Source organism: Lagopus leucura, unplaced genomic scaffold (genome assembly GCF_019238085.1).
Source record: "Lagopus leucura isolate 7727_CA_CO unplaced genomic scaffold, USGS_WTPT01 Super-Scaffold_100037, whole genome shotgun sequence".
NCBI lineage: Eukaryota > Metazoa > Chordata > Aves > Galliformes > Phasianidae > Lagopus > Lagopus leucura.
In genome coordinates, this window is record NW_024962286.1 from 5,767,766 (window position 1) to 5,795,252 (window position 27,487).

The window sequence follows — 27,487 nt, forward strand, 5'->3', positions numbered from 1 at the left end:
TGGCTCCTCCTCGAGCATTGTGCCCCCCTCCCACCCTGATCCCTGGGGTGGAAGAGCAGAGCTCCCCTCGTCGCCAGCACAATAACGACGCTGCTCCCACCTCCTTTTTACAGGATTTATTAAAACACAGAGAACATGAACCAAAACACACAGAGTACAAAGTAAATGTGAGTGTGTTGGTTACAGGTGCCATAAACCTCCTACAAAAGGTCACCACGGTGCAGTCAGTATCACAAAATAGCAGCCCACCAGGCACAAAGGCAGCAGTCCGGCCACCCTCTGCTCTGCTGCAGCAGCCCCCACGACCCCCCCCCAGCTCCAGGCAGCTTGTGGCCGCAGAGAGGATGGAAGGAAGCCCTGCCCAGCCGTGCTCTCCTCTGTGCAGCATGGAGGGCAGGTTGCAGGCAGAGGGACCCAAGGCAGGGCTCACTGCAGCCCAGGGATGGGCTGGGAGCGGTGGCAGCCGACTCCTCTCCTCCTCCTCCTCCTCCTCCTCCTCCTCCTCTCTGCTCCCTGTGCTGCAGCAGGGCAGCGGTGGGCATGCGCTTGCTCAAACACAAAAAGGACATAAAAATAGAACTTACAGGGAAGCTACTGAATAGGAGTAAGCTTGGCGCCTAACGGTCAGCGTGGAACTGGACTAGAAACAGAGCTTCCAACAGGTCTCCCTTTAACTCTGATACATGTCAATAAAAACAGACATAAATACTGTTATTCTGTATTCCTTCTTAACTCATCCCACACTTCCAGACAAACTCTTCAAGTCTTCAATAAGAAAGTGCAAAAAATGTACAAGGAAATGAAATCCCCTTCAGAGAAGTTCTGGCGATGGTCGGGGTCACGGGGGTTGAAGCACATGTGGGGACGAGGGGCGCGGGGCTGCATCCCCTCTGCCCACTGCATCCCCATCCCTTGGTGACCCTGCGGCTTCTTCTCGGGGCTGCAGAGTGGCCCAGGGGCTGCTGAGGGGACAGACAGGGACTCGTGGTCTGCCAGCACACGACAGCTCAGAGGATGGTCACAGGTGCAGCCTTACCTCGGGTGGGAATGGGAACAGCAGAAGAAAGTCTTGGAAAGGGCTAAATATCTGTTGGTAAGAGAGAAAACAGCTGCTCACCACCATCCTTGCTTTGCACTAAGATCTGTCACTTCAATTTCCCTGCTTGTGTCTGTCAGAAGCTTCAGCCTACCTGTCACATAGGGTCCCAGAGGCATCTGGCTGTAGTTGACAATCCCACCCGGCCCAGGACCTCGGAAATTCGGTCCAAAGCTGTTGTTGTAGATCTGGGAGGAACCAAAGGAGCCCTGAGGAAAGGAGAAGGGAAGCTGGAACACAGGGTGTGCAGTGCAGAGCTGGGGCAGGGGACACAGGGCACCCCAGGGCAGCTCTGCACTCCTCCAGCCCACGCACCTGCTGCACCGCGGGCTCCCCGCCACGTGTGGTCAGGCGGCTGAGGATGCTGCGCTCCGACATCTGCAGCCGTGCAGCCACAGGAGGGATGCGGGACAGCATGGAGGGCAAGCGCGTCACATCAGCCTTCATGTCACTCAGCAGCTCCTCGAGCTGGTTCAGCACTGCAATGCACAGCCAGAACTGCTGACCCCGAAGCCCCACGGCACCTCGTGACCCAACTGAACATCAGCTCCTCCTCCAGCAGTTCCCCAAGGCTGCTCTGCCCTGTGGTCTCACTCGGCACAGCCCACCCTTCCCTGCACCCCCCGCCCTCTGCCCCCACGTACCCTTGTGCAGGACGGCATTGGCAGGCTTGTTCCCCGCGAGGGACTCTTTGGAGAGATGCTGGTGGCTCTCGGCAAGGCACTCCACTTCAGCCAGACGGGCGTTCAATGCCATGGCCGGGTGATTGGGGTCTTGAGTCATGTTGAGGTACGCCGCCCGCCGCAGCTGCTCCTCTATCACCAGGGCCTGCTCCAGCAGCTGGGAGGCACAGGAGAGCAATGGATCAGGACCAGACCCTGTGCCCGTGCGAGCCAGTGCCACCCACATGCCTGCCATCCGTCCATCCGCCCCAGCCCCACAACTCCTGGGTTTGTGTCACCCCAACGCAGCCCAATCACACACTAAAGTACCCCAGAAAGAGATTTGGGCAGCAATTCCACAGCACTGCCCCATCCATGTGCCACATTCTGGAGCTAGCAAGTGCTCCTGCTCCTCCAGCCCTGCCCCTCAGGGTGCTGCCTCTCTGCCACTGACGCCTCGCAAACATCTGCCGCCTTCTGCTCCGCTCACCTCGCCGTGGGGCTCTGCTCTGTGCCACCACTAAGGACTCACCAGCCCTGGACCTGCAACTCGCCTTGAAGCGCCGGGCGAGGAACTTGTTCTTCATCTCCAGGTAGTTCCCTTTGTGTATCTCTGACTTGAAGGGCTCGTTCAGGATCACGTAGCGCGGGTCGTTCTGGATGTCCTGCCAGCGGGCGTAGCCGTGGCTGCCAGGAGGGAGCGTCAAGGCAAGAACCGGCCAGCAGACAGCACTTCTCAGCAACACCTCCCCAGTCCCCTTCCCCGCTCCATCACCTCCCTCCCCGCTGCCCTCACAGCGCAGCCTCCTCTGCCCGGCACGGGGAAGCCATCACCCAAAAGCCAAAGGGTACGTGACGATGCCTGCCAGCAGCCAGTAGTCGTGCCTGCGGTGCCAGATGTCGTAGATCTTGCTGGAGGAGATGGCAGCTCTTTCCTCATTCTGCCACAGCGTGTGCAGCTCTGCAGAAACAGAAGAGAGACAGCCTGGTCAGCCAGCAGGGCTGCTGGGCACAGCATGCAGGGCGAGAGAGGAGATGGCCCAGGGAGCCACGGAGCAGTGCTCAGTACAGAGCTTTATGTAAAAGCTCTGCAGCAGTAAAACAACCAACCCGTAAAGCCTCCGTCAGCAATGTTGAACATGAATCTAAAGTTCACGTTTCTGTCATCCTTCTTTCCATCCTCCTCTTCTTTGTCACCATTTTGCTGAGCCTCACTTTGCTCCTTCTCTTCCACCTTGGTATCCTCTGCTGGGCAAACACGGGAAATTACAGCTGCCCAAACTTATGCAGCCATCAGACCGACTGCTGCTACCACTGCCCTCCCAACTGTGAGGGGAAGTCCCCACTAAAATCACTGCTAGAGAAGCCACCCGCCACCTCCTGCCAACAGCTGCTGGCCATCTGCCACCTCCAGCAGCTCCTGATGTTTTCACAGCAGTGCCCACTGTAATGAGGTCCTGCAGAGGCTCCTGAGCACCACAGAGCACACTGCCCACTGCAGGTGCTGGCTGCAGCCCCGTGCCACAACACAGACACCTGCCTTCAGTCGGAGACCCTGCCCAGCAGGGCACTTCACACCACTTCTCTTTCCAAAGCCTCCTGGCACCTTACCTGGCTTGACTTCTTTGTCCTCCCCTTTACCAGGACTGCTGTTTGACTCTGGCTTTTCCAAAGCCTTCTCTTTTTCTTGGACTCCCTCATCTGCAGAAGGGAACAGGACTCTGAGAGAAGCATAACGTGTAAAATGCTCTGCAGGAAATAATATATCTGTATGGATTGTAACTTCCAGGGTAAAGCGACCGTATCGGGTACAAGCACTGATCACAGCTTACTTTTGATTTGTTTTAACCTGTAGATTATACTAAACTGATGCTTTAACACTACAATGTAGATTACATCTGTGACAACATGGTATCATCATCTAAACAGCAATCTGGAAGTCCAACAGGAAGTCTTTTCTTAGGAATTTCCACTGGATGTTGTGACATTCAGGTTTCCCTCTGTGATTTGGAGAAGAGAAGCCAGCAGCAAGTGCCAGAATTTGCCTACAGAGAGTATCTGCCTGTCAGGAGCCCCAAGCACCTGAGGCTGTCGCAGTGCATGCTCTGTGTCTGTGCACCTTGAGCTGAAGAAATTCCCCAGCACACATCAATGTCAGTGTAACTGTCAGAGCCCTCACAGATGTCCCAAATGCTGCTCAGAATGGAGCCCACACTCTTCTGAGCCACAGAGACTCACCTTTCCCCAGGGGCTCAGGAGAAGGCTCAGTTTTTTCACTCTCGTCCTGTTTCTCTTCCTTCAGTTTTTCCTTGCTTTCACAGTTTTCTTGGTACTCTTCACTTTCCACCTTCTCAGTGCTTCCGGGCACCTTAATGTCAAGCACCCACACTAATTAGCCCAGCAGCCAGAGGGACGTGGCTTGCTTGCAGAGGAATGCTGCAGAACCTCCCAAGAAACACCATTACCACAGCTCTGCAGCCCGCAGGGCAGCACTGTGGGCACAGGCTCATGACCCCCTACCTGGCTGTCAGATGCTCTCCTGGACTTCTGCTCCACTTGGTCCTTTTCCTCCTGGAATCCAAGCGGTGGATCTGTTTTTTCTGTAACACCAGCAAAGCAAGGAAGCTATAGACAGGAATCCCAATGGTGACAAGGGCACAGTGCCAGGCAGATACCTGCAAAACCTTCTGGTGTCCTGTTCCACCTCCCTTCCTAAGGCAGACCACAGCCACAACCAGGCCACTGTGCATTTACCTGCAAGGGCAAGAGGTCCTGCATGTACGTGCGCTGGGCTGGCGGGGACAGGGGTGTTGGGATCTGAAGAAACCATCTCACTGCACTTCTTGCTCTCCGGGCCCTCCAGAATCATATCTGGGGTGCTGTACTTCCCATTGACATGCTCAAACTCCTGCACCTGGGGCAGACACACGACAGCAAGTCAAACATGGCAGCCAGCAGCAGAGCAGCAGCAGGCCAGCCCCATCCAGGGCTGTTCCTATGCCCACCACCCCAGCTGGCATGCTTTGCTGGGCAGCAGGTGCCACTGCCCATGCCCTGCTGCTCCACAGGCTCCCAGCCTCAGCAGCACCTCCAGCAGCAGTGCTGCCCTGCCTACGGCAGCAGACATCACAGTCCCACAGAAAGCCTCCCATCCCCCGCAGGTCCACTGCTGCCATGCTGGCTTTGCAGACGTAAGGGAGAGGCACTGAGTGTGGGTGGCAGAAGGGCAGCGTGCGAGTGACCGTGCTGGTGCCACGTGAAGCCTTGGCAGGCATGCAGGGTGAGCTGTACCCTGGGGGTGCTCATGCAGTGAGTTCCCTGGCCCCGAGGGCTTCATGCCTCCATCAGAATGCTCTTTGCTTCCTCTCCACTTAAACCCCAGCGCTGGGGCCTCTCTGCTCTCTTCCACAGAGCCTCTCCTGCACACCCCATTCCCTAGGCTGCAATTTCTCACTCTCCCTACCCAGCAGAGTAACAGTCAGTGCTCAAGACATAGCAAAACCAGGTGCCATCACTCTCAGCATCTGCCCTTTCCCACTGCCACACTGGAACCACTGATGGTCTTCCCGGGGCAACTCTGAGTGCCACACTTGTCAATACATGGATTATGAGGAGAGGATCTCCTTGCAAGACAGCTGAGGATTCTTCCATACACCTAACTGCCAGTATCCTTGGTGCCCAGCACATGCCTGGGATTAGCAACACAATCAATAATTACTCAGACCCAAATCAAGCCCAAACGTCTCTCTGAAAGACGTGCTTTGGTTCAACAAGATGCTGGGCACAATGCAAGACTCGGCGAGTGGAAGTCTCTGGCCTGTACAGCACAGGAGGTCTGAGCAGGTTCCTGTAATGGTCCCACCAGAAATGAAAAGAACGATAAATCCAAGAATTTTTAGAAGTTAAAAAATGTGATTTTGCCATGATTTTTTTTTGCCAACCGTGCACTTCTACCTCCAGCTGACCCACATCACTGCAATACCACAGACGTAGCCGTGCACCAAGTCTTGGAGATTCAATAAGGGAACCCCTGGCAAGGAGGTGTTCAGCAGCTCATGAAACCCCTGAGCGTGCAGAACATCCCTGAAGGGCACACGTGAGATTTTACTCACCCACCTTCTTCCTTACTAGTGACATCACTCCGATCCGGGTCAGCACGTGCTGCCGCGACAGCCCCTCCCGGGGAACCCCGTCAGCAAAGGTCTCAGCACCGTCTGCTCCAGGTTCACACAAATGCCGCATGAACAGGGAGACGTAAGCCCTGCGGAAGGAAAGCAGGAGCTGGCTGCAGCTTGGACCTGCTGAGCGCCGCAGCGCCTGCTTCTGCCAGAGGCCGGGGGCAGAGCTTCGCCCTCGGGCACACGGCATCATGAAGCTGTGTGCCATCATGAACCCTGGTGCCTGACCGCAGTACCTGAACTCCTTCTCGCTCTTCCCTCGCAGATCCCTCACCAGCCAGTGGGAGTTGAAGGCGTCCTGGGGCGGCATGCCCCACCGCATGATGGCGTTCAGGAAGGCCTTGCGCTGGCGGGCATTGAACCCGAGAACCTGCAGGGAGCAGAGGTTGAGAGGCCTCAGAACGATGGCACCTCAGAGCCTCACGGCTGCTACGAGTCCTGAGCCGGGATTGATGCTGGAGAGCAGCACGCAGCGGACCAGACAGGCAGGGGACATGCTCTGGCCACTGCTGATGCTCACCTCAATATTCCCCCCAACTCTTGCCAGCAAAGGAGGGAGAGGTTTGTCCCGGTCACTCTTCAGCTGTCTCCGCGATTGTCTTCTGCCACCTAGAGTCACACAACCTATGTAACAAACACACCCAGCAGGGCAAAGAACGCTTCCCTCAGAAGCAAGGGGGTCCACCCAGCCCAGACCTTCCTGCTGCATTCAAGTGCCAGCCCCAACCACAGGCCACCACTGAAGTTCCCGCAGAGCACACTGCAGAGCACTAAGTTCATTAACTCACTCTGACCTTCTGGTCTTTCTTCAAAGTCTTCATCTTCATCCTCAGAGCCAATGGAGTACTCAGACTGGTTGTCAGAGAGCTCGTCCTGCCACTCTGCAGACCACAAGGAGACAAGGTCAGGAGAGAACCCTGCAGGTTTGCCTGAGGGGGATAGCAGGAGCCCTGAGACTGCCTCCAGCGTCCAGTACCAGGCAGCCAGAGAGAAAGGCACAGCAATAAACAGGAAACCAGACTCAACTTTTCCATTATTATTATTAGTTTCCTACACAGAAAAAAAAAATTAGAATATTTTGCTCACAGACAAGTTTTTCCTGAATTCTCCCAAGGAGAGATATAGAATAAAAGAACAAAAATCACAGAGCCTGCTCCCAGACTTGAGTCTTGCAGGAGCCAAGCAGTCAAAGCCATACCTTGGTCCTCCTGTGAGGTATCATTGTAATTGACCTGCTTGCGGATTCTCTTCCCCTTCCCCAAATTCCTGGCCAGATCTTCCTGCTGCTGCTCATAGTGGTGCCGCAGCAGCTTCTCCCAGTAGTCAGGGTCCACATTCTCCTCTTGTTTGATGATCTCACGTTCCACCTCTTCCTGCAAATAAAGAAAACAAAAAAGGCTTGAGATAAGAGAGCTGCAGGCATCACACTGCTGCATGTCTTCTAACTGCACTCCAGGGAAGAGGGAGGGAAGGAGAGCACTGAGACACTTGCTGGCAAGCAAGATCTTCAGACATGCTTTGACCACCCTGCGGTGTGCCTCCTCCACCCTGCTCTACATGTATGTACACACCAAGTCTCACTTTCACCCAAATGTACTGACCTCAGTGCACGGTTACCAAAGGGCCAAGACAACATCCCAGCAAGCCACCTACACCTAGAAATAGCTGCTGAGAGCACTACCACCCATCCTGCCCTGCAGAGCCTGTGCTCACAACGAGGAACAACTACAGATCTGCAGAGATTTCCCAGAATAGCAGCCCACTGTCGGCTCGAGGGGCAGACAAAGGAAGTCTGTTAGCTACAGGGAGAATAAATGACAGCAGCACAGCACATGAGCAGTGCATGCCCTGCTCCCAGTATCCAGGGGAGCAGCCTTCAGAAGGGCAGAACAAAGTACCAGAAGAGCAATGTTGCAGGGAAGGGACCCAGCCTCAGATATAGTATCAATCAATGGGGCCATTTCACAGCTCCTCAGGTCACTTGAGATCCAGACCATCAGTACCTGGGTATCATTATTGCTTCCATCCCAAACAACAGTTCTCTACAGTCTCCTTTTTTCAATAGGAAAAACGGGTTCAGAGAAACCCAAGTGCCACCGAGCATTCGCCATAGGTCAGCACCACACTTAGCCACTGCATTCCTGCTGGCTGCACCATCACTGCTACCATCAGCAAAGAGCAGGGAGGAGCACTGCCCTGCAGAGAAACACCCACAGGAACAAGAAAGGCAGAGGAAGGAGCGCAAACAGGGACATACAGAGAGATGTGATTATAAGACATGATACTGATCACATTACCACACCATCCTCTTCTCTCACAACATACTGGGCCACTTTAAAGGAGCTGAGATACTCGTTCATGTTCTGCAGCTCCGTGTCATCAGTCGCGTCCTGGTTTCGGTCCAGAAGCTTAGAGATAGCAGCATCGTCATAGTGGATCACACTGCTGTCATCCACGTCCTTACTGTCACCTGGAGAGCAAAGCAAGGGGAACAGAAAGCAAATCATACGGCGTGCTCCCAGAGCCAGGCAAGATCAGGCTGGACACAGGGCCAAGTCGTCCCAGCAGCGGGGGCCACAGACCTGGTGGGGTGCCACCGTGCTTTTTTTTCATGCCAGGAGTCACTGCACCCCCTTTGGTGGACAGCGTGTCAGAGAAAGGGGTGACGGCATCCGGCATGGTGAGCCGCTGTCCCTGAGACACCATGCCTGCAAGTGGAAGGCACAGGAATGAGCCCCTGCGGCTCCAACAGGGACTGCCTTTGCACAAAGCATCTCCAGCTCCTTCCCGGCCCAACCTTCCACATCATCCTTGAAGAGCTCTTCCGTCCCAAACTTCAGGATGTCATCCAGCTCCTGCTTGGTCATGGAGCCTGACTTGGAGCCAAGCCCAGGACGGACCACCAGGTGGGTGAGCATCATCTTCCTTTTGGCCACCTGGGTGATGCGCTCCTCCACAGAGGCTCTGGTCACAAAGCGGTAGATCATCACCTTCTTGTTCTGCCCGATGCGGTGCGCTCTGCTGAACGCCTGCAGGCAGAGGACATCACTGCAGAACAGCCAACGCAACACAAACAGGAATGTTTGCAGTCCTGGACCCCCTCAGCCAGAGGCTGAACTCAGCCTTCAGGCTGCTCTGGGGCAGTGGAGCCAGAAAGGCTCCTTAGAGCCAACTTTACACCTCTCCTTTCCCCTCCTCTGACTACAGGCAAGCCAGCTTCCTTGTGCAGGCCTCTAACTGAAAGGCCTGAATGCAGTGCAGAAAAGCTCCTCCCAGGAATCCTCTGGCTGCAGCCTGCCCAGGCCCTGACTTCTCCATCACGCCCTGTACCAGCACATTCTCTTGCCCAGGACTCAGGGAAAGGAAACGCTCACACAACCGGACCGTAACACTGTGAGTAACTTTAGAGAGGACCTTCCCTCAATCAGAAAGGGAAAAGCATGTCCTCTCTTTTCCATTATTTTTAGGGGCATTTGCTGCTCAAGCTCCCCAGCTGCCATTTGCCACTGGCAATCAGTCCTTAGATAGGGTCTGCCACAGCTCTTGGAAATGGAAGTAGAAAGCCCCCAGAACAGGAAGGGACACTAGGTTGCAGACAAGCAGCAGGAGAAAGCCAATTTTAAGTGCCAGTCCACCCTTGCATTGCAGACAGGCCAGGATAAGGCCAGTAGAGGTGTGAAACTGGCTCCTGAACAGAACTATGTCCTGCAAACCGCAGGAACACTCAGCAGCTCTCAAGAGGAGAGAGCTCATTTCACTGGCAGAATGCACAGAGGGCCCATCCATACTTACTATACTGGAAGGAAAAGAAAAAGTAATAAACCTGGATGTCATTGTGGGGATTCCAGTCAGAATCATAAATAATGACTGTGTCAGCCGTAGCAAGGTTTATGCCCAGACCACCAGCACGGGTAGAGAGGAGAAAGCAGAACTGCTGAGCACCAGGAGCTGAGAAAGACAAACCCACAGGTGGCAGAAGGTGAGACAAAGAGGAGCTGGGCTTATTTGGAAGGGTGTAGCATGATGTTTTAGTTATAAAACATCAGGGACCACCAGTCTACGCCAAGAAGCAACAGGCAGGGAAGGCAAAGGGTAAAAAACACATCACTGCCTGGAAAGCAGTCACTGGAGAAAATACAGCTCCAGGTCTGAAAGGGAAGCTTGGAGGCCTCAAAGGGAAATGCAGGAGTCTTTCAAGCCAAACAGCCTGCCACTACACCAGGCTGGGGTTTATTGTGTGAAACACCTGGAGGGGCTTAACATGCCAGGAGCAGCCCTGCATCATGCCAGGGCTCTGGGCTTCAGCACACTGCCCTCCAGGTGTGCACAGAGCCCCCACAGCGCCCGACCCCTCTGCAGGCTGATGCAAGTTGGCCCAGCACACACAGCCCACCGCCACGTGTGGAAAGGAGGAAAGGCACGTACCATTAAACCTGTCAATGGCTTCCTGGCGCAGGCCTCCAGTGATGCCCCCATCAATGCGCTCGTACTTGTAGCCCTCGTACTCCAGGAAGTCCTCCAGCAGGTCCAACATCTTCGTCATCTGAGGGGTGAGGTGTGAGCAGCCCTGCACAGAACTCACCAAAGCCTGCCCAGGGCTGGGGGTCACGGCCCCACGGCACGCACTGCAGCCCCCCACGTTCCTCGGGGATGGCGCTGCCATGGCTGTGCTCATGCCCACAGCAGCCCTGCAAACCAGGGCATCACTCATATCTCATCCTTCACAGGCAGCTTTTCCAACATTAAGGAACTGGGTCTGAACAGCCCGCCCAGGAGGGGAGCACTACTGCTGTTCTCTGCTTTTTTGTGCAGATAAAAAGTGGTTTCAAACGTTTCAGGGATACCCTCAGGAGGGGAATGGTTCATCCCCGACTGCTGAGGCACCCAGCTGTGACACGAGCTGGCAGCAGCTCTTCCATCTATCCATGTCTGTACCTAGCACAGAACTCTCATACAGAACCAAGTCCTGCAGCAGTTTATCATCAGCCCTTCCCCACTGCACACCTGGGAGAAGATCAGAACTCTGTGACCCCCGTCCCGTAACTTCTTCAGCATCTTTTGGAGCAGCATCAGTTTTCCAGAAGACTTGACCAAAGAATTCCCATCGTAGGATCCATTGGGCAGAACCGGGGCCTCCTGTGAAGGATTCTGGTTAACTTCTTCAGGAAGGTCATGGAGAAAGTCACATGCATTGCAAAGGCAAGGACTGATATCAAATCACTCACACCAAAACCTGTGCTTTTAACCTGGAAACAATCCCCACTGACAGACTGCACACACACTACTCTGCAAAACGCCTCTGTGGTGCACGCAGTTCACGTACCACAGCGGCCACAGGGAAGAGGTATGGGTGGTTACAGCACTTCTTCAGGTCCATCATGATGTTGAGCAGTGAGACCTGATTCCCTCCACCTTTCGAGTTCAGGGCTTCAAAATTCCGTGTTAGTATGAACTTGTAGTACTTCCTGTATGAAGGGGAATGGGACAGACACTGGCACTGCAGGACTGCCAGAAATCAGCGCATAAACTCTAGATACATCAACAGAGCTTCAAAAGGGATGTCTGGTATGGGGACTTCTCTTTAGGTACTGGTTCAGCTTCCCCAGGCTGGGGTCAGGTCTGTTCGGCTGTCCTGAGGGAACCACAGCCCCAGGAAGCAGGATTGCTCAGCGCCCAGCAGGCAGGAGTGCAGCACACATCAGTCACTCCCTGCAGAGCAGCCAGCACTGCGCAGAGCCCACCTGAAGGGGCTGAGCACTCCCCAGGAGCACACAAAGGACTTCAGCTCTCCTCACAAAGGTTTTCTCTGACCCACCGACCCCAGCGAAGCCCTGCCGCACCACAGATGGGGGGAAGCAGCAGCCAGGTGCAGCCCACCACCACTTTTGCCAGCACTCACTTCTGCATCTGGCTCAGCTCCACTCTGACAATCAGCTCCGTCTTGGCCGGCATGTTCTTGAACACGTCTGCCTTGAGCCGGCGCAGCATGTGGGGGCCCAGCAGGTCATGGAGCTTTTTGATCTGGTCCTCCTTGGAGATGTCTGCAAACTCCTCCAGGAAGCCCTCCAGGTTACTGTAAAAGCAGCCACAAACACACAGCGCTGAGTGGAACGGACGCACCGGGGTAAAGACGTTTGTTTCTGTAGGACTTGAACACAAAGCCCTCAGGGCACGCAGTGAAGTAACACTCCTGTGCCTGAGCAGAGCAGGAGCCAGGCTGATAGCCAAGGGAAATCGAATATGCCAACAAGAGGTCTGAACAAGTTGCCCAAAACACCACTGCCTCCTCAGAGAGAGGAAGGAGCGGGGCAGATCTCAGCCCTCATCCACAAATCTCCGCAGTGAGAGGCAAGCTCTACCTGCAGGGCCCACAGTGCAGTGCTCAATGTGAACAAAACCTGAGCTGACCTTACACATTCACACAACTGTTACAGCAAACTGCTGGGAATCTGTGCAACTTACTTAAACCTCTCGGGAGTCAGGAAATTGAGCAGGTGGAAGAGCTCTTCCAGGTTGTTCTGGAGTGGAGTCCCAGTAAGCAGTAACTTGTAATCGATCTTGTAACTGTTTAATACCCTAAAGAACTTGGAAGTGATATCAAGTTGTAATTATGCACTTACAAAAGCAAATCAAAGCAATGCAGTGTGCATTCTACTTAAAAAGCACTGGTGGTTTCCCCTTCATTTAGAACAAACAACCTTGCATCTTCTGCATGCAGAGCTGGAGCAGTGAACACAAAGCACACGAAGCTCCTGACTGCACTGAGCGCTTCCCTCTCTCTCTGCTGGCTCCACACTGCCACAGGGGCAAGCAGAGCTCTTCAGCCCAAGCTTCATCCAGCACCAGGCACCAGCCTGTGGGCACCACTAGCCAGGATGGCACACGGATCACTGCTGGTGCCCAGAGGGCATTAGGGAGAACAACCCCACCAAAATGCAGCCTCAAGCACAGCCTGAGCAAGCTGAAGACATCTTCTGACTCCCAGGCAGGAAAAAACAGAGCACCAAACCAGCTGTGTGACAACAGCTACAGCAGCAGGCTGGAAGAATGGCTCACAAACACCTGCCACCTACTTTGGACTGGTTGTTCTTCAGTCTGTGTGCTTCGTCCACCACCAGACAAGCCCACTCGATGGAGCCCAGCACTGCCTGGTCTATGGTGATCAGCTCATAAGAGGTGAGCAGGACATGGAACTTGATCTGGGCTTCCTTCTGGAGGGGCAGAAGAAGAGAAAAGTCAGGATAGAAGACAGCAGAGAAGTGGAAAGCCTCCACGTCTGGTGATGCTGTTTGTGACACTGGTTCTAACCCAAGGAGAAGACTGGGGGCTGCTTTTACTGCATGGCACCAGCAGCAGGGCTCAAGCACGAATCACACCAGCAGAAGATCTGAACAACATAATTAAGCAGGGAACTACAGAAACAGAAAAGGGCCTGGCAGAAATCTTCAGATTTCATAAACCTTCTACATCTAAACAATGTCAGCTTCTCTGGAAAAGAGCTGATCAGAGACCTAAGAAACTTCCCTCTCTGGGTCGAATTCTGCTCTCTCTCCTTCCTACTCCTGGCCAAAAGCAAGGCAGCATGCAGACTTAGCTCCCACCTTCATCCGGAACACCTTCTTGCCGCTGCGGATGGCATTGTCTTCAAAAGAGAACTCATTCTCCCGGATGACCGAGCGGCTCTCCTTGTCCCCAGTGTAGGTCACGACGTAGAAGTCGGGCGCCCACATCTCAAACTCTCGCTCCCAGTTGATGATGGTGGAGAGTGGGGCGCTGACCAGGTACGGCCCTTTGGAGTGGCCCTGCCCAGGGAGACAAAACCCACATTGCTTGCTCCGTACCGCAGTCTGTGCGGCGCACAGCCATCACAGGGTGCTCACCTCCTTGTACAGGGAATACAGGAACACAATGGTCTGCACAGTCTTCCCCAGTCCCATCTCATCAGCCAGGATCGTATCAGTGCCTTGGGCCCAGGAAAATCTCAACCAGTTGAGTCCTTCCAGCTGGTAAGGATGCAGCGTGCCTCCTGTGGCATCAATGTACCAAGGCTGCTTGTCAAACTTAACCGTAGGCTGAAGGAAAAGACACAAGGCAGTAACCAACTCCCTCCTGCTTCTCTGCAGTCAATCACGCTCCTCTTTAGATCAGCGACACAGAACAGCCCCGTAAGAGGTGCAGATACTATCCATACCACAGCCCTGCCCTCAGCACAGGCTTTGCTGTGTGCCACCACAGCAGCCCTGAGCAGGATGGCACCTGGCAGCCTCCTTCCCTCGTGCTGGAAAAGTCTGCAAGGCCTCTCACAGCACAGGCCCAGCTCTCCCCTTGCGCGTCGCATACACAAAGGTTTGGGGAAAGAAGACCCCAGAGCCCTCCTTCAGAACTGTCCTCTTGGATCTCAACCATGGCTCCAGAAAACGGACTGTTATCCCCCATGCACAGGGTAAAGCCATACCATAATTTCACAAGTAAAAAACCTGTCCCTGAAGGAACTAGAGAAGAGAACCTTACCAGACTGACCAACCTCTGTGTGAGCTCATACTGCCATTCTTACTTACATCAACAAGAGGAGTTTCTGGAGGCTTTTCTAGCTTCTCCTCTTTCAGCTTTTTCCCCTTCTTGTTCAGCTTCTTCAGAGGACGTGTGTCCTCCCCCAGCATCAGCTCCCTGAAACAGTGAACATGCGTTAGGAGAAAGCAGACAGACGCTCCTCTCTGTGTTTCCAAGCCAGGGGTTAGAAATGCCTCCCAAACTCTACTGCCTCTTTCCCCACAGGAGCTTTTCTGGCCCAGTTCCCATGGGCACTCATGGAGCATTAATTATCCCCTTCCAACAGTTCATGCAACATCATCCAAAATAAAGGACAGCAATCTCACAGAATTAGATTTTTCCCCACAACACACACCAGCATAACACCACAGAGCCTCCCCAAAGCATAGCGAGGCCATGAATAGTTCTAGCAGAATACATGGAGGGGAAGGGGAGCATAGCTGTAAAACAGCCAGCAGACAGCATTTCAAAGCAGCCCTGGAGTGGTGGAGCATTTCAGGAAAGACTTCATCAAGACCTGGCTTTCAGGAAGAGCTCATATCTGCTCTTTGTGATGAGGTCCCTGCAAGTGGTTCCAGTGTGTGCTCAAAAGGGCAATGCCTACAAACCACTTGGCAAAGCCCAACCAAGCTGCAGCAGCTCTGCAGGACTCTGCCCCAGGCTGCAGCACGCACCAGCTCTGGTCCCACTGCCTGGCCGCCCCTTACCTGTGATTCCAGTAGAGGAGCTTGAGGTTTTCATAGTATGGGATGTCTATCTCATCAATCTCCCAGGTGCACTGGTCATACGGCAGATCTTTCCATTTGATCAGATAATGGATGTCCCCCTTTTTATCAAAGCTAGAACACACGCAGCATAAAACACATCAATGAAATCAGAACAACCTGATGACAACAGCCTGAGCCTGGACTACACCACACTGGCACAAAGTTCATTTTGAAATGAAAATCCCTTGAGAAAATGAAACCTACATACAACTTGGCATGCCAACTCTGCAAAAACCCAGGAGAATCACACAGGGGAGGGCAGGATATCAGCCCCTGAGAAACAGAGCTCTGCCTCTCTGTAACTGTTCACATATACGTATGGACTGCTGTCAGCCAGGGGTGGAGACTGCATGTCTAAGGGCAACAAGTCCTATTCTACCAGCACTGGATGAAGACCAGACTCCACTTCCTTTCTTTTTTCTGTAGCATTACTCTGTGAAGTTTTAACCACACCGAAAAATGAACACACTGCAGAGGCCAATTATGTACCTATGATGAGCTAAACCTTGCCTTGCTAGCAGAAAATGCAAAGCCTGCAGGAAAATTAGCTAGCTAGCTTTATTTATTTTCTGTCAAGTAGACTCCAAGTAACATCGCCACTTGAAATTTCAAGTTGCCACCTGAAATGCAGGGATTCAACAAAAAGGTGTCTTGATGTGAAAGAATAAAAAATACCAGCACTGCAGATCTCCTGTGCAGGGCATTTCTTCTGCACAAAAGAAGTGCAAATGTCAAGACTTCAGACCAGAGCAATGCACTTGTTCCAACTGCTCTCCTCGGGCACAGTTCTGTCGGCATCAGGGAGAGTTAAGTTAAGGCAGCTCTTGGGCTCACTCTGCGGGTCTCAGCCCCTTTTCTCCCCTACCAAGGTCACTCGGTGCTCAAACCACCTGGGCACCCTGGCTCACGCCCTCCTGCTGCCTACCCACACACCTCCCAATCCCCACCTGTGGTTCAGGATGCGGTGGATCATCATCCACTCGGGCTTGATGCCATAGCGGTAGAACCGCTCCTCCATCTTTGCGTAGTGAGGGTCCTTGTTCTTCCTTTTCTCCCTCTGGCTGTCCTCGTCTCCAGAGCCATAATCAAAGGCCGGCGGCTCATCCATGTCGTTCTTCCTCTGGTAGTTGCGGTACATCACGGTGTGGTAGAGCTCCAGCTGCAGCAGGACGGAGCCGCGTCAGCCCTGGGCTGCCGGGAGCCGCCGGGCGCGCTGCTCCAGCCCTGTGCTCACCTGTAGCTCCTTGACCCAGGAGCAGTGCCAGTAGGAGAGCCCTGCCCACTTGACGAAGAACTCACGCTCTGGGATGCCCTCCAGCACCTTCGGCAGCGGCAGAGCCAGCTCTGCATCTGGGGCAGGCGGCGCAGAGGGCGGCGGGGCCGGAGGCTCCTTCCAGGCCCAGTGCAGGATGCGCTGTACTTTTCCCTTCAAAGGAGGGCACTGAGGATGAAAAAATAAAAACACAAGAGCAGGAAGTTTAACACAAGCCCCGTCAGCTTTGTGTCCCACCCACCCCTCCCTGTGCGGAATGCAGAACACAGTGACCACACTGCATCGCTGCATCCCTCGGCCCAGAGGCGCAGAGCCCGCAGGCTCTGGCAGGCAGGATGTGCCCCAGCCTGCCACAGGGAGGAGAGTCTGCAGGGCATGGGGGTCTGGAGGGCAGGGACCCACACAGGCTGCAGCCAATCAGCAGTGCAGTGAGGGGGAAAGCAGCCAGGCCCCAGGCTGAGCCCGTGCTGAGCCTGCTGCTGAGAGTAGAGGAGAGCACCCCAGGGAACCACGTGGGCTAGAATGAGCACAGGCCCTGACTGTACTTCACTCACCCTGCAAACAGGGTCAGCTGCCCTGGGCACAGTCGAGGCATTGCTCTGCTCTGCTCCCAGGAGAAGTTATTCATTTGCTATTGCTAATTACGCAGACAGAAATCAGGAGGTGAGGTGCACGGAGTGGACGAGGGCTGAGTGGTGCACGTGTGTCTGAGGAGAACTTCCATGACACCCCCTGAGGGGACAGGCTTTACCACTAGAGCAGGCTGAGCTGAATAAATGTTTCCTTATTTCCACGTTTAATTGTCCAGCACAATTCAAGGCTCCACAAATCACACCCACCTCTGCAGCAAGCCTGCCTCAGGGGTAGAGCCCTCACTACACGGGGCATACATCAAATGGGACCTGCCAGGCAAACTAGAAGCAGACAGGGAACTCAGCAGCCTGCACAGGCAGCTGAGCTGCAGGGCACAGGCAGGGCCAAAGGGTGCAGGAGCATGGACAAGGTGACAAAGGCAGGAAACACTCACTGTACAGCGAGGGCAGAGCCATTCACCATTTGGGATTTCTGGCAGGGGTGGGTTCAGGCAGTGCAGGTGGTAAGAGGACGGGCACGTGTCGCAGCACAGCAGCTCCCCTCCATCCTTACAGACACGGCAGAACTCCATGTGGTCATCCTCCTCTTCTTCACCACCTTCCTCCTCCTCATCCTCCTCCTCCTTTGGCTCCCACTGGATGCCCTCTTTCTCCTGGGGCAGTACAGCCAGAGTAAAGCTGAGGGGGACAGCAGCATCACCACAGCACTGAGGAGGCCCCAAGCCCAGAGCGGGATCACAAGAGGAAGGCACACTTCCACACCCCACCCGTCCCACTCACGTAGGCAATACCCCAGCTCGACAGCCCAGGCCCAGCGCAGACAGTTAAGCGCTCCCAAGTACCAGCCCCAGCCTGACTGTGCATCTCCAGGCTCAGGCCAGAGTCTCCCCATCACCCAGACCCCCTGCCGGTGCCCCCCGCCGGGCAGCACTCCCCCCGGCACCCACACTCACGCAGTGTGGGCAGCTCCACTTGCCCTCGGGGGCTTTCTCCAGCTCGGGGTCCAGGCAGACGAGGTGGTAGGCACGCGGACAGGTGTCACACAGGATGATCTCCCCTCCCTGCTGGCACACTTCGCAGTAGTCCTGGTGGTCCGTCTCGTAGCCATCCCCTTCTTCAACTACAAGCAAGGGACAGATGCAGTCAGTGGCACAGCAGAGCTGCCGGCTCTCCCAAGACAGCTGCTCCTCTATGGTAAAGGAAAACGCAACATGTTTCACCTCGGCCCCTCCTGCTATGTCCCCCTGCCTCTCTGTCCCTCAGCATCACAGTTTATCTTCGCACACAGCATCATCTCACCTCTGTCTCTCTTTCTCTCTCCACACTGTATCATCCTTTGGTTCCTTCAGGCTCTCAATGGAGAATGCCAGAACCTGGAGAGGTTGCAAGGGAGGCAGTCAGAGAAACCTCCACAGACCCCAGCGCCAGCAAATGTTCCATGCAACAGTAATGCAGCTGAGGACCCTCCTCCTGGGACTGCTGCACTCTCCTTGGGCACTCGCTGGGTGCAGAACAGGAGCTCTTCCAGCTCCATGCCAAAAGAGGAGGGAAGGAAGGAGCGAGGGCCACGAGGCCCACACCTCACAGCAGGCAGAACGCTCGCCTCCAGCTGTCCCCGAGCACAGAAGGCACCCTTTGGCTTCTCAAAAGCAAATCTCATCAGCAGAAGCAGCAGAAGCACAGTGTCTTGGTGCAGAGGGACCTCCCTCAACAGGCACGGAGGTGTCATTAACCAGACCAACACAGAGCCTCCACCACTTAAGGAACACGCACATCAAAGCGGCCCACAGCCACTCAGAGCCTGCCAGACACCTCTCACTGCTGCCCTCCATCTCCCTACGCCATCGCAGCCCCAGCTGGCCACCAACCACACATCTCACAGACAAACACCACCCAGCACTGCCTAGCCTGCAGCCAGCCCTGCTCCCCAGGAGCCAGCCACAAGCTGCGCCTCAGAGCCCCACGAATGCAGAACCGTGCCGCCTCAGGACAGACCTGGGAGGAGCAGACATGCAGGAGGGTGGCAGATGCCTGCCTGCCCACACTGCACCCCAGTGCCCAAAGCACCACACAACACTGCAGCTGCCCTCCTGACACAGTGCAGTCCACAACACAGAGCTGATCGGGGCAAGAGAAGCCCCGAGCCATGGAGGGAAAGGGGAGGATGGAGAGGCCCTGGCATCGGGCTGCTCCTTCACTGCCAGCAGTGCTGTGAAAAAGCACTACAGTAGAGTGTGCTTTCTGCAAGCCAACCAACTGCAGAGTCTGGACACCAAGAAAGCACCTCTCATCCCACACACACAGACAAGCACAGCCCTTCCTTGCCCACAGAATCAGTGCTGGACACTGCTTGGAACTGCAAGGACTGGGACAGCACCATCTCGAGAGGGAAATCCAAACAGAACAGGAGCAGAGTACAAAGAGATGGCCTACTCCTCTTTTTCTTTCTCCTCCTCTTCCCTCTCTTCCCCAGGCCAGCCGAGCACTCGGAGCGCACAGAGGAGCTGTTGATGCTGGCGCTGTCAAAGTCGGATTCCTCCCGCTCTTCCTCTTCACTCTGCAGAGGAGAAAACAGAACCACGCACTGTCCAGGTGTTGGCACGCAGTCGCTTCCAGGATGTTCTGCTACAGAGCAGAGCTGAGCACCAGCAGTTGCATGAAGCCACACAGGATCACCGACCAGCAGCTGAGCTCCTCGGGGCCCCCTCAAGAGGAGCACCGTAGGGAATTGGCTGTTCAGGGCGTTGGGAACGGTGGCAGGGCACCATTCCTGGCACTGGCAGCCAGGGTTCATAAGACTGTGTCACCAGGCATTAGGAAGCAGGTAAATCTCCTCCATCAGATCGATGTTCCAGCCAGGCAATCGATCAGCATAGGCTACAGCAATTATCTCACACTGCTCAGCACAGCACAGAGGCAGTCAGCCGGGTTCAGCAGCACCACCGAGGTGCAGCCACTGAGCAAATCTCAGAGACATTTAAAATACATCAATCAGTGACTCAGGTTCACACTGCGTTTGCCTGTCAAGAGATGGGTTCTGGGTTTCCCTCAAAACACAACAGGGTCTGCATTCTTATCCTGGAGGCCAGACTTGCACGCAAAGCCCCAGTTTGTATACCTTTGTGTGCTTAGCACTGTGACTGCAGGAAGAAGCCCAAGTTCCTCCTCAGTCTTAGAAATGCAAGTGCACAGATCTGGAACGTAGAATCATAGAATCGCAAGGTTGGAAACGACCTGCAAGACCATCTAGTCCAACCACCCTCCCATTCCTATCAGTACCACAAGCACTAAATCATGTCCCGTAGCTCCTCATCCAGGTACCCAGACAAGGGATGGATTTGCTGTGATGCGGGGCTGAGTGACTGCCCCAGCCTGCTCCTTCCTCTTCTACTTCTGATACACAGAGTTACTGACAAACTGGTTGTTATGTGAACAAGAGCAGGAGAGGCAGGGAACTCCAGCAAAGGTGAAATAATGGGACTTCGATCAAGATCTGCAGGAGCACCATTCCTATTGAGTAGACATTCAGGAGGTTTGCTCTTTAAAATGCTGTGCTTATGCCTGATATTTATACACTGACAAGAGTGCTGCATGTAAACTGCAGCAGAACCCTGCTCCCATGCACTTCCTGGGGTGCTCAGCTGTCCCCGGGTCATGCTGCAGAGACACAGATGCCAGGAGGCAAGCAATGGCAACTTAATTAAAGCATTTGATAATTCTCTTTGACATAAAGTTCAGCTGGAGTGCAAGCCCTGAAGAATTCCTTTGCAAACGAAATGTGAAATGATGGCATTATCAACCTCATAGCTGAAAATAAACGTGATTATATGGCTTTAGCAGCAAACATGCCCAGATATGACATCTTTACCAACACAAGCCTGGATGCAGGTCTAACAAGGGATGAAAAATCACACTGAACAGAGACTGGCATCTCAAAGAGGGGCACCAATGAGGCTGTGGCATTTCTTTTCAGCAGCCTTCATCCAGGCTTCCTGCCACCCCCAACCAAAGACAGCTTGGCCCTTTCCTCAGATGGGACGTCCTGACACTGAGGGCCATTGAGGGAAGGATGTGCTGCACAAGGCTGCAGGGCAGGGACCATGCAGAGATTTGTGACCCACGTTATCTCTAGAAGGCAACAGGCACTGCAAGAGGAATAGGCAAGTTGGTAAGAACAGGGCAGTCCTGCTGCAGCAGCACACGCTGCCCTGCACAGAGGAGATTTCTAGGCAAAGGGAACTTGTCCTGGCTTTTCCCTGCTGCACCCTTCCACACCCAAGGCCCCCTCAGAAACGCACACTTACAGAGGAGCCCTTTTTCCTTTTGCTGGGGATTCCTCCAAACCGGAATTTTAGGCCTGCCATCTTTTTTCCCTTCCCCTTTTTCTTCCCATCTTTCGAGCTCTTGATTTTCTTCTTCACACCTGGGCCTGGAGGAACAAAAGACTCGTTGTTCCACTGTTCCAAGAGTCCTTGGACTGCCAGCCCAGATCCAGTGCTTGCGAGGAAATGGGAGAAAAAACTGGCAGAGGAGGAACACAGCTACCCTGGAACACAGGAAGGGACTGCAGCAAACTGCACCAGGGCTGGAAATGCCAAATGCTGTCAGAAACAGCAGAACTTTCACAGTAAGCTCACCGTGCTCGGTACCTACCCTTGCCTTCCTTGGTTTTTGCTTTCCTGATGACAGGGGGCAGTGCAGGCTGCTGGGGACTGGCAGCCAGTGCTGGAGCAACTGTGACAGTCTCCACTGCTGCAGCCACAGCTGCTGCTGCTGCCGCCGCCGAGCTGCCCTTGAACGGGTTGTTGGCACTGAACTCTCGCCACTTGGCACCAAGCACAGTCATCATCTTGGACATGGGGATCTTGGGGTTCTTCTTGGCAATCAGAGGCCTGAAGGGTGGGGGAAAGGAAAAAAACACAGGTTGAAGGAAATGCACGCCTGCTCCTGCTTGTCACGTGCTGCAGGAAGGCTCTTGGAGTGCCAGCAGTGCGTGACTGATGGCAGCAGGTCGCTGTGGGGCACTGCTACTGGCAGCAGAAACCAGAACTTTGTTATCAAGGAAATAAAGAGAAGCCCGTGCTTAGATTTCTCAGACTGCTGTTGTGTGCTGAACACCTCATAACACAAGCCAAAATTGCTACTGTTCCTTATTTTTATCCCCTACAGCAACTTTACAAATAAACAAACACAAAAAATGGAATTGTGGAGAGCGGGCACGGGGGGAGAAACAATCCAGTTGTTTTCCAGTCAATTATCCTGCAATTAAAATGGAGCCCAGATCTTTCTTGTCATGGAGGGAGAAACAGTAAGGAGCTTGTGGAGTAAATTCTGCATCACAGCTTCAACTTCTTATTTGAGTCACATCCAAATCTCAATCATTCCCAAGACCCCATTGATGCCTACAGTTCTGTACCTGAGAAATTGGCTGAAAGCCTTGTAATTAGTAAGAGTGTGGTAATCTTCTTCTGAGAAAATGTAATCTACATCATCAAGGCCCCATTCTTCCATCAGCTGGGCTGAGCTCTTAGGCTCCTGTAGAATTAGAGAGACACTGTTAATGTGAGTGACAGCTCTGCAGACAAACAGTGTCTGTCAGATACCCCACGTCAAACTCTCTCCCAAGTCAGTGACACACAGAGATTTGTTTCTGCAATATGAAGAAACAAAGCATGCACAAGCGCTTAATAAACTAATGCTTCCAAGAAGCAAATTAATACAGCGTCATCCAAATGCTCCTCATACCACACAATATAATGCAAAGCCTCCCCAGGTTTCACGTCTCCAGGAAACACAATCTCTGTATCTAACAAAAATAACATGGGATCATGCTGGCCTTTCATCTGTCAGTAAAAATGCCAGGCTATGCTTGAGAGCGCCTGATTAGTCCACCACAGGCTGGGCTGCTGCTGGAATTGCAAATGCTTCATGGTTTTAAAAACAAAAACAACCACAAAATTAGCATTGTTGTGGCTGCTTTTCCGTTTGTTTCAAATAAAACAAACCACTGCTTTCAGTAGTGCTTGCAGTACCACGAAAGGCACCATGAGGAACTGAGCACACATCGCCAGGCCACAAACTCGGTGTCCCTGATGGGGAGCACTGCGCTTCCACCTCCATGCCTTAAGCAAAGGAACTTATCCATCAGTGCAAGGTGACTGACCACAATTACAGCTCTGCTCTCATTCACTGACTCGCTGAACTGTGTACTCGGATGCCAGCAGGGACCTGGCCACACCATGAGATCCGACGTTTGAGCACCAGCTCAGGAAGAACAAATCTTTGGTACCTTTAGCCCTCCATCATCGTCATCCTCCTCTTCATCCTTCTTTTTCCGCTTGTTTTTTTTCTCCTTCTTTTCCTTCAGTTTTTTCTTTTTCTTCTTGTTGGGGGAATAGTCACTTCCTTCACTCTCAGATTTCTCCTCAATCTCCTCATCATTGTCTGATATCTCATCATTGCTCCCCTACAACAGAAGACGACAGTGGAGAAAGAGAAGCGCCTGCCCTCCCTCAGCCACAGGCACACAAGCAGATGCCCCTTCTGCCTCCATGTTGTAACACCCTCCTCTGAAAGCATCAGAAAGCTGCAATACCACAACATTCACATACCATTCTGATGTGCAGTGGCGTAAACAGAAAGCCAGGACACAGCAAAGAAATGAACACGCGTATTAAAAACAGCCATACAGTAAAGCAATGAGCAACTCCTCTGAGAGGTGCTTAAACGTTCAGCTAGAGATCTTCAATTTTCAGACAGGTGAAACCTGAGTAACTTTTCTGATTGACATAACACACTGTAGTGTGTGGCGCCCCATCTCATATTTGCTTCTGGTTTTACAGTACAGTAACATTTTTCTACCACAGGGTGAACAGTTAAGAACTAAAGGAAGAGGTCATCACTGGAGTCACTTGCATGTCTTACAGTTCACTAGACAGATGTTGAGAGACAGGCAGCCACGTGGAACTCCCACCAGGCATTTGGTCACAGCTTTAGCAGCAAGCAGAACCTCTCCAGAAAGGCCTGGGCCCTGCTGGATGGCTGACAGACGCAGTCAGTAGGGACCAGGCTTACGTACACACCAAGCATTGGAAAGCCAGAATTTAGGTTTCTTTCTGGGACAGACAGCGACTCGCTGCAACAAAGTCAACAGCACCCTAACAAAAGCCACTGCTCGTGGGGCGGCTCACCCACGTTGCAAGAAAGACAGCAGCAACGCGCGCACCGGGCATCCGTCCTCCTCCCTGCAGCCTGCCCGCCCCTGGCAGCGCCCCGCAGGAGCCGCGCGGTTCAGCACCTCGGACAGCGCCGGGGCACGCGGACGCCCGGAGCTCCGCGCCGCGCAGAAGCGCCGGCTGCCTGCAGAGCCCGGCTCTGCCCAGCGGCCATTGCTGATGTCGGGTCTTCTTTGGTTTGGGGAAAAAAAAAAAAAAAAAAAAAAAAAAGAGCGCTTTTCCTTTAGCAGTTATAATTTAGCGCTGAATAATTGGTTGCCGTGGCAACGACTGCAGTACAGGTTGAAATTCCCACTCTCCCTGCTTTCTCGCCTGATGAGGGCCTTCATCTACATACGCTGAGGTTCAAACTGCAGCCCGTTATTTTATGCAGATCTTTCTGGGGTTTGCAGCATCAAGCACTCAAGCACCAGAGCTTCAGTGAGCATTGCCACAAAAGCCAGAATGAACTGCAGTGAGGCTAAACAGGCAAATTCCCATTTCAGAGCAACGCAGCATCACTTCTGCCACACGTCCCTGTGACAAAAACATGGGGCGTTGCAGGGTGAGGTCAGCCATGGTGTAAGCACCTGCATCACAGCACAGGTTCACAAGGCATCCCCACCTCTCCCTTCCTCTAATAGGAGGAGAGAGCATCCTACACCCCAGAACCTCCAGGAAGACATTCAGGAAAAGAGAGCCCAAACTGAGGGTTCCCTTTTCTTTTACATCCTGACTGGGAACGCAGCCTGGGTGCTGGTCAGAAACACAGCTCACTGCCTACCCACAGCACTGCAGCTCCTCGCAGGCTTTGGTGGAAGACAGAACAACCTCTGACAGGCAGAACCAAGCCTGATTAACACTGCCCACTCAAGGCATTAATTAAAGAAGAAAACGCCTTTGACATCCATCCCGTTATTTTCCCCCCGCTCCCTGTAAGGAAGCAGTCGGACACGGCTCAGGCTGCACATGTTGCTCCCATAGCCTCAGGCAGGCTGACGTGAATGGAGAACTGCCAGGAACGAACATACCACATGTTTGTATTTTATCTTTCCCCCATTAAAAAGCAGCACAGGAAAAAAAACCACATCCCACGTTGCAAAATACACAGGAAGCGAGGCGGCCTGAGCCAGCTTTGTGTGGTATCTGCAGAAACAGAACATCACCATGGCCACGAAGGAGGGGAAAAGCCTCCTCCAGGCTTCTGTTCGCAGCTGCCAGGTCAAAGCATGCTGGAGTCAGTCAGGTCCTCTTACATACACAGCACATAATGCTCCTGTCGGCAGCAAAAGCACTTGGCTGTGCCACCTCATCCAGCCAATCTGCTCATACAAGTCCCAGAGGGAGTGGCAGCAATGACTGGAAGAGAACAGCATCACTGATCCCCTGCTTGCAAGGGAAGGGGTGGGGATGCTTCTGGCTCTGCTGCGTAAGAACATCTGATGCTCATCTTCAGGCACAAATTTCCTGGGGAAAGGTCTGAGGAACAGAGTTGCTCACTGCTCCTTCCCCACAGCGTCCGCCTGGTGCTCACAGCCCTCAGCCAAGACACAGCCAGTCCTCCAGAGCATGCAGGGACAGCCCAGCCACCTCCTGGGACACACGGTGGAGCCCAGGGTTGGGGGGGTGGTGGGAAGAACCACTCAGGTGCCATTAGACTCAAGGCCATGATGCCCCGCCTTTGTTTTCTCATAAGACTCAAAAACTCTTCCACACGCTGAATCCTGAGACTTCCCTACCCTGTCCTCCTTGCTGAATGTTGTTGTCAAGTGCAGCCCACAACAAAAACGCCTACAGGTGTTTTCCTCATCCTGCATCCAGCATCCTCATCCTCACACTCCCCACCAGCTCACCGTGCAGCATGGGACAGAGCAGGGGAGTCAGTACAGAGAGAACAAGATGATGTGCAGATAACTCTCACAACTGAGGACCATAACTAACATTTATTGCACGCGCTTCCAGCATTAAAGGAAATACACCGAAAGGAACAGATACTCAAAATGCCAGCAACCAGAACAAGGAAGGCTCAGAGCACAGATGGAAGTCTGCTCCTCATCTCCCATTACCTCGCTGTCACATCAGTGCCACACAGGCACAGCCTGCCTTCCTGGTGCAGCGCAGCGGGGTACAGACGTACCAGAGAACTGCAGTGGGAGTGAGCAGCCCCCAGAAGGCACTGCAGGCACCCAAACCTCATGGGCTGGGAACCATCCTGGCGCTTTGTTACTACATCCTGCACGCTGTAAGCTTCCGTACCATTCATTTATTTGCACAACACAGCTAAAAGTCTCCACCAGGAACAAAAGCAGTCAAGGAGAAACAGCACCCACCTCAGCAGATCATCGGAGCTGGACAAGAACCACCCAAACCCGATCCTCAGTCACCTCCCAGGGCCACGAGCATCCTCACACACGGGGGAGCTGCCCGTACCCAGGTGTCCCCGCAGGCGCTGGGTGCCCCGGGCAGCCCACCTCCATAGCACAGCTGGCAGGAACCCACCAGCCCTGTCCCAGAGCACGCAGCATTACCTCTTTCTTCCTCCTCTTGATTTTGGCCGCCTTGCAGTCTTTCAGCTTCTTGCATTTCTTTTTTTTCTGCGCAGCAACTCGCTCCTCTGCGAAAAACTCCTCCAGCCCTTCCAGGACCCCATCATCATCTTCTGAGGACGAGAAGGACAACTCACGTGGGCGGCCTCCCCGCGCACAGCTCAGCTTCGCCCTCCCTGCGCAAACCCGCAGCCGCTCAGCGCCGCGCCCTCGGAGGAGCGCCGACACCACGCGAGCTCAGCGCCCGGCCGAACCCACAGACACCGGGACGCGGCAGCACCGCCGGCCCCACGGGGCGAGCCGAGCGCCGCTTCCACCCTTACCTCGCACGGCTCCCGGCACGGCCCGTTAGAACGGCCCGCAGCGAGGCGTCCAACAGGCGTCGGCCGCACCGCGCGCCTTCCTCACCGCCCGCCCCTCATTCACACCCCGTCCTTCTTCAAGCCGCCCTCGGCGTCAACCGCGCCGCAGCGCAGCGTCGAGGGCCGGGAGGGCATCGCGGCAGCGCCCGTCAGACCCCGGCCCAGCGAACGGCGCGCGCCCCCCCCGGCCCCCCCGGGCCCCCCTGGGGGGGGGGGGGCCCCCCCCCCGCCCCCTCACCCCCCCCC

General features: G+C 54.1%; 1 protein-coding gene across 1 annotated transcript; it reads right to left on the reverse strand.

Moving 5' to 3' along the window:
* Positions 1 to 101: 101 nt before the first annotated feature.
* Positions 102 to 27,376, reverse strand: CHD5 (chromodomain helicase DNA binding protein 5). Its single transcript, XM_042883430.1, has 41 exons — positions 27,325 to 27,376; positions 26,862 to 27,055; positions 23,409 to 23,585; positions 22,536 to 22,654; positions 21,773 to 22,011; positions 21,424 to 21,548; positions 19,553 to 19,676; positions 18,073 to 18,239; positions 17,554 to 17,772; positions 16,488 to 16,694; positions 16,201 to 16,412; positions 15,194 to 15,325; positions 14,495 to 14,603; positions 13,817 to 14,008; positions 13,538 to 13,738; positions 13,010 to 13,147; positions 12,399 to 12,520; positions 11,836 to 12,009; positions 11,260 to 11,401; positions 10,941 to 11,072; positions 10,362 to 10,479; positions 9,760 to 9,884; positions 8,734 to 8,965; positions 8,519 to 8,644; positions 8,234 to 8,406; positions 7,135 to 7,309; positions 6,731 to 6,817; positions 6,457 to 6,545; positions 6,173 to 6,306; positions 5,875 to 6,019; positions 4,513 to 4,672; positions 4,279 to 4,358; positions 3,997 to 4,126; positions 3,370 to 3,459; positions 2,869 to 3,003; positions 2,611 to 2,719; positions 2,313 to 2,445; positions 1,741 to 1,936; positions 1,412 to 1,575; positions 1,191 to 1,305; positions 102 to 1,087 (listed from the first exon to the last, which is right to left on the reverse strand). The coding sequence occupies exons 1-41, from the start codon at positions 27,374 to 27,376 to the stop codon at positions 1,080 to 1,082; spliced, it is 5,901 nt and encodes a 1,966-aa protein (XP_042739364.1). The 3' UTR covers positions 102 to 1,079.
* Positions 27,377 to 27,487: the final 111 nt, after the last annotated feature.

Coding starts and splice junctions, on each gene's coding strand:
- CHD5 (XM_042883430.1), bottom strand. CDS start 27,376: ATGCCCTCCCGGCCCTCGACGCTGCGCTGCGGCGCGGTTGACGCCGAG. Junction 8,407..8,518: donor GCACGGTGGCACCCCACCAG/GTCTGTGGCCCC, acceptor TTTGCTCTCCAG/GTGACAGTAAGGACGTGGAT. Junction 4,127..4,278: donor GGAGAGCATCTGACAGCCAG/GTAGGGGGTCAT, acceptor CTTGACATTAAG/GTGCCCGGAAGCACTGAGAA.